Genomic DNA, 6,000 nt, shown 5'->3' on the forward strand with positions numbered 1-6,000 from the left:
GGCAACATGGTAGGTTCATGTGGCAACATGGTAGGTTTGTGTGGCAACATGGTGGGTTTCTGTGGTAACATGGTGGGTTTCTGTGGTAACATGGTGGGTCTCTGTGGCAACAAGGTAGGTTTCAGTGGTAACATGTTTGGTCTCTGACAACATAGTAGGTCTGTGTGGCAACATATGTAGGTCTGTGTGGCAACATGGTAGGTTTCTGTGGTAACATGTTTGGTCTCTGACATCATGGTAGGTCTGTGGCAACATGGTAGGTCTGTGTGGCAACATGATAGGTCTGTGTGGCAGCATGGTAGGTCTGTGTGGCATCATGGTAGGTCTGTGTGACAACATGGTAGGTCTGTGTGACAACATGGTAGGTCTGTGTGACAACATGGTAGGTCTGTGTGGCAACATGGTAGGTCTCTGTGACAACATGGTCTGTGTGGCAACATGGTAGGTCTGTGTGGCAACATGGTAGGTCTGTATGGGAACATGGTAGGTATGTGTGGCTGAATGGTAGGTCTCTGTGACAACATGGTAGGTCTCTGTGGCAACATGGTAGGTCTGTGTGGCTGAATGGTAGGTCTCTGTGGCAACATGGTAGGTATGTGTGGCTGAATGGTAGGTCTCTGTGGCAACATGGTAGGTCTCTGTGGCAACATGGTAGGTCTGTTTGGCAACATGGTAGGTATGTGTGGCTGAATGGTAGGTCTGTGTGGCAACATGGTAGGTCTGTTTGGCAACATGGTAGATATGTGTGACTGCATGGTAGGTCTGTGTGGCTGAATGGTAGGTCTCTGTGACAACATGGTAGGTCTGTGTGGCATAATGGTAGGTATGTGTGGCTGAATGGTAGGTCTCTGTGACAACATGGTAGGTCTGTGTGGCAACATGGTAGGTATGTGTGGCTGAATAGTAGGTCTCTGTGGCAACATGGTAGGTCTGTGTGATCCTGTCACCCATCAAAATGATTGGGAACTGTCGGCGGCGTCACAGACTGCGGAGACCTAAATACAGGAGTTTGTATCGTGAAATGTTTTTCCTGGCCTTTACTGCGTGTGGCAGGGAAAACATAGATCATGGTAAGTTAATATGGCAATATAGTAGGTCTGTGTGGCAACATGGTAGGTCTGTGTGGCTGCATGGTAGGTCTGTGTGGCTGCATGGTAGGTCTGTTTGGCAACATGGTAGGTATGTGTGGCTGAATGGTAGGTCTGTGTGGCACCATGGTAGGTCTGTGTGGCAACATGGTAGATCTGTGTGGTAACATGTTGGGTCTCTGTGGCAACATGGTAGGTTTGTGTAGCAACACGGTAGGTATGTGTGGCTGCATGGTAGGTCTGTGTGGCAACATGGTAGGTCTGTGTGGCTGCATGGTAGGTAGGTCTGTATAGTAACATGTTGGGTCTCTGGGCACCATGGTAGGTCTCTGTGGCACCATGGTAGGTCTGTGTGGCAACATGGTAGGTTTCTGTGGTAATATGTTTGGTCTCTGACATCATGGTAGGTCTGTGTGGCAACATGGTAGGTCTGTGTGGCAACATGGTAGGTTTCTGTGGTAACATGTTTGGTCTCTGACATCATGGTAGGTCTGTGTGGCAACATTGTAGGTCTGTGTGGCAACATGATAGGTCTGTGTGGCAGCATGGTAGGTCTGTGTGGCAACATGGTAGGTCTGTGTGGCAACATGGTAGGTATGTGTGGCTGAATAGTAGGTCTCTGTGGCAACATGGTAGGTCTGTGTGGCAACATGGTAGGTCTGTTTGGCAACATGGTAGGTATGTGTGGCTGAATGGTAGGTCTCTGTGGCAACTTGGTAGGTCTCTGTGGCAACATGGTAGGTCTCTGTGGCAACATGGTAGGTATGTGTGGCAACATGGTAGGTCTGTTTGGCAACATGGTAGGTATGTGTGGCTGAATGGTAGGTCTCTGTGGCAACATGGTAGGTCTCTGTGGCAACATGGTAGGTCTGTGTGGCAACATGGTAGGTCTGTTTGGCAACATGGTAGGTATGTGTGGCTGAATGGTAGGTCTCTGTGGCAACTTGGTAGGTCTCTGTGGCAACATGGTAGGTCTCTGTGGCAACATGGTAGGTCTGTGTGGCAACATGGTAGGTCTGTTTGGCAACATGGTAGGTATGTGTGGCTGAATGGTAGGTCTCTGTGGCAACTTGGTAGGTCTCTGTGGCAACATGGTAGGTCTCTGTGGCAACATGGTAGGTATGTGTGGCAACATGGTAGGTCTGTTTGGCAACATGGTAGGTATGTGTGGCTGAATGGTAGGTCTCTGTGGCAACATGGTAGGTCTGTGTGGCAACATGGTAGGTCTGTTTGGCAACACGGTAGGTATGTGTGACTGCATGGTAGGTCTGTGTGGCAACATGGTAGGTCTGTGTGGCTGAATGGTAGGTCTGTGTGGCAACATGGTAGGTATGTGTGACTGAATGGTAGGTCTCTGTGACAACATGGTAGGTCTCTGTGACAACATGGTAGGTCTGTGTGGCTGAATGGTAGGTCTGTGTGGCTGAATGGTAGGTCTCTGTGTGACAACATGGTAGGTCTGTGCGGCAACATGGTATGTATGTGTGGCTGAATGGTAGGTCTCTATGGAAGCATGGTAGGTCTGTGTGGCAACATGGTAGGTCTGTTTGGCAACATGGTATGTATGTGTGGCTGAATGGTAGGTCTCTATGGAAGCATGGTAGGTCTGTGTGGCAACATGGTAGGTCTGTTTGGCAACATGGTATGTATGTGTGGCTGAATGGTAGGTCTCTATGGAAGCATGGTAGGTCTGTGTGGCAACATGGTAGGTCTGTTTGGCAACATGGTATGTATGTGTGGCTGAATGGTAGGTCTCTATGGAAGCATGGTAGGTCTGTGTGGCAACATGGTAGGTCTGTTTGGCAACATGGTATGTATGTGTGGCTGAATGGTAGGTCTCTATGGAAGCATGGTAGGTCTGTGTGGCAACATGGTAGGTCTGTTTGGCAACATGGTATGTATGTGTGGCTGAATGGTAGGTCTCTATGGAAGCATGGTAGGTCTGTGTGGCAACATGGTAGGTCTGTTTGGCAACATGGTATGTATGTGTGGCTGAATGGTAGGTCTCTGTGACAACATGGTAGGTCTCTGTGGCAACATGGTAGGTCTGTGTGGCTGAATGGTAGGTCTCTATGGAAGCATGGTAGGTCTCTTTGGCAAGATGTCATTAGCGTTAGGATTACCCTGTAGGGTAATTTCAGTCAATTATCTGCATGACCACAGGTCTCCAAAATAAATCTCTGTTATCAGTAGTTGGTGGTTCCTGCCTTTTCTATGCAAAGTATTAACCAATTGTATGGGTGATACCTCTAAACAAAACCTGTAGTCCTGGGATGAGACAGATCATTTACTGGGTCAGCTTTAAATACATGCAATTTCCATACCAATATATTCAATTTTTTTTCATTTTTTTTTATCAAAATAAAATCATATTGTAATCCTATCAATGAGCAGAAATTGATAAAAGAAGTTCATATTTAAGAACTGGTTTAGTTCATCCAGTCTGAAAGAAACTGTTAATCAGCAAGGTAAATAAAAGTGCAGAACTGATGACAAAGCTACTCACAAAAATCAATAGGGTTAACGAATGTTTAAAGATCATTCCCAGACACATTGCTAACGAACTCGTCTTTTCTCCTACAGATGCATTTGATAGAGAATACAGACAAGCGTTCAACAGATTATTACCGATGGAGGTTAAACGACTTCAGCGCAATGATCGTCCGAGGAAGACAAAGGTCATTTGGTGTCGCAAGGTGTTCGGGGAGTTGGAAGTATGATAACCATGGAACAAAGAATGTTTGATTAAATTGTGTTTAAAACGGAAAACCAGGTTTATGAACCGTCATATGGGACAATTATGTGTTTTAAAGGGATATAAGGTTATAAATAATATTTTTACGATTCTTTACTTTTTTTCTCGTTTTCGCATCATTGAAGAAAGTAGATGATAGATATATTATTAAGAAATTCTGCATAATGATATTGAGGAATCGGTGAGAAACTACGAGGATTACTATATACTGGAGACATTGAGACTGGTTCGTGATACGAACTACCAACAAGGTTAGATCAAGTGCAATGCCAAAAAATCTATTTTGTGACAGTTGAAATGTGATGTTTTAATTTATCAGCCCGTTCTGATTATATGTGTAGATAGATACAATTTTGTGCTGTAAATGTTTGCGAGGACTACCTGGGAAAACGCTGTTGGCTTATATTATCAAAAATACCTGACGCTTATAGTATGTTAGTGTTAGGGCTTTTCTCTGCTTTCACCCTTTCACCACTGTAGATCATAATGGACTCATCCTAATAAATGAGTGGTAGAGTCTACTACAGTTACCTAGGGGTGAAAGGGTTAATACAATTAGTAGTTATTATGGGATGGTAATTATCTAGGAAAGAGTGTGGGCTGTGCTTTATTTATTTATTTCCGTTATTATTTTTTTAATTATTCATTTACTTGTATTTAAAAGCCTGTCTTTCAAATTAAGTGAATCCAAATTTGTATTTTCTTCATAAAAATTTGTCCTTGCCTCGTTTCCTGTTCTCATCATATGTAGTTTAACTTCATCAGAATAAACTGAAGAATTATTAAGATTTCATCTAAAATCCTATATGTATGGTTTGAAAGACACTAGATAATCTTTGGTAAAAATTGATTTACACAGTGGTTCTTTACAGCCAATACCACAAGAATTTAAATACGTGGACGTCATTTCATGTTATTTTCTCATTTAAATGTCATTTGTCTAAATTTTCAGCAAGTTGAATTGCAGATGGAATTTATGTTGATTAAAATAGCGAAATTACGGGCTGGAAAACAGCATGAAATTTTATGTAACATTGTTATATAAAATACTGAAAAGAAAAATTTAGGCAAAAAGAAAAAACACACATAGTACAATGTTGTATAAAGAAGTGGAAGAGTGGAACAAAATACACTACGGTATACTGGAAACTTTTCACCACAGTTAAACTTTTGCCTCGTTTTCCCTCCACATTGAGGGCAAATTTATCATTACAGCAAACATAAGTAATCAATTTATTAAACATAGTAATCAAATGTGAAAAGCAAAATTTGCACGGGGCAGACATGGATTTTGCCACCATAGTGCCAAAATTTGACTGAGTCACACATTTTCTGATATTCAAAATTATGTTAAGTAAAATAAGTAGACTATACATTATAGTGGAACTTCAAATTAGCTGCAACTGTTACGATCAGTTGTAGATGGCATCATGCGAGTTCTTGACCCTCGGGTTTTGATCGTTTTCAAATGTGTTCGTTTTCAACATTCTTAAAGAACATGGAACCTGTGTAAGAAAGGGTAAATATGTTGTACCTTTTCTCGTGTTCAATGGGTTCAAATGTTGATCCTTTAATGTGGTGATTTGTTTGTAACTTCCCTCTTTTAGCTCTGCTTGCACTTATTGGCTGAAGAAGAGAATTAAAGCATCTGTCCTTTTCCATGTGTGTGGTTGTCAATCAACCAGAGAGTCGTAGCCCACTAAGTAGTAATGTTCATTGGCTGGTAACCATAATGGCCTAATGAAGTTAATATTTTTCTCAAACTTAGGTTTAGGTACCAGCCTAAATTTCACTACCATAAAATGTAGTAAAATTAATACACTTTGTGGTGTTTTTTTAAAGAGGCTGCTCCCTTTAACTTAAGCTGTCATTCCTTAAGGGAAAATTCAAGTTAAGGAAAAAATCTTTTTAAAGATGTTTCATGAAATAATATGCGCCGGGACATGTGACATGCTATAAAAATACAGAAATATACATAAGTAGCATATAGGTGTTGCAGTATATTTCAGTTTTATAGCATGTCACATGTCCCTGTGATAATATGGATACACTTTTCCATGTCCAAAAGAGAATTGTTAGGAAGGGTGTTTGGTGTTTAGTAGATTTTGTCTTTATGATGGTAGTGAGGGAGAGTGGAGTCTACAGTAGATTTTGTCT

The 6,000-nt window shown here is 41.9% G+C and overlaps 1 protein-coding gene across 2 annotated transcripts in view; it reads left to right on the forward strand.

The window, feature by feature from the left end:
• Positions 1–5,805, forward strand: part of LOC110447941 (C-myc promoter-binding protein-like) — a 39,866-nt gene extending 34,061 nt beyond the window's left edge. Inside the window, exons 37-38 of one of the 2 annotated variants that reach the window (XM_021493934.1) lie at positions 956–1,070; positions 3,672–5,805. In XM_021493934.1, the coding sequence (XP_021349609.1) occupies positions 956–1,070; positions 3,672–3,808 (252 nt within the window). In that variant the 3' untranslated portion in view covers positions 3,809–5,805. The remainder of the gene's footprint in view (positions 1–955; positions 1,071–3,671) is intronic. The other variant, XM_021493932.1, reaches the window with a different exon arrangement.
• The last annotated feature ends 195 nt before the right edge of the window (positions 5,806–6,000 follow it).

This window comes from Mizuhopecten yessoensis, unplaced genomic scaffold, assembly GCF_002113885.1.
Source record: "Mizuhopecten yessoensis strain PY_sf001 unplaced genomic scaffold, ASM211388v2 scaffold3689, whole genome shotgun sequence".
Lineage (NCBI taxonomy): Eukaryota > Metazoa > Mollusca > Bivalvia > Pectinida > Pectinidae > Mizuhopecten > Mizuhopecten yessoensis.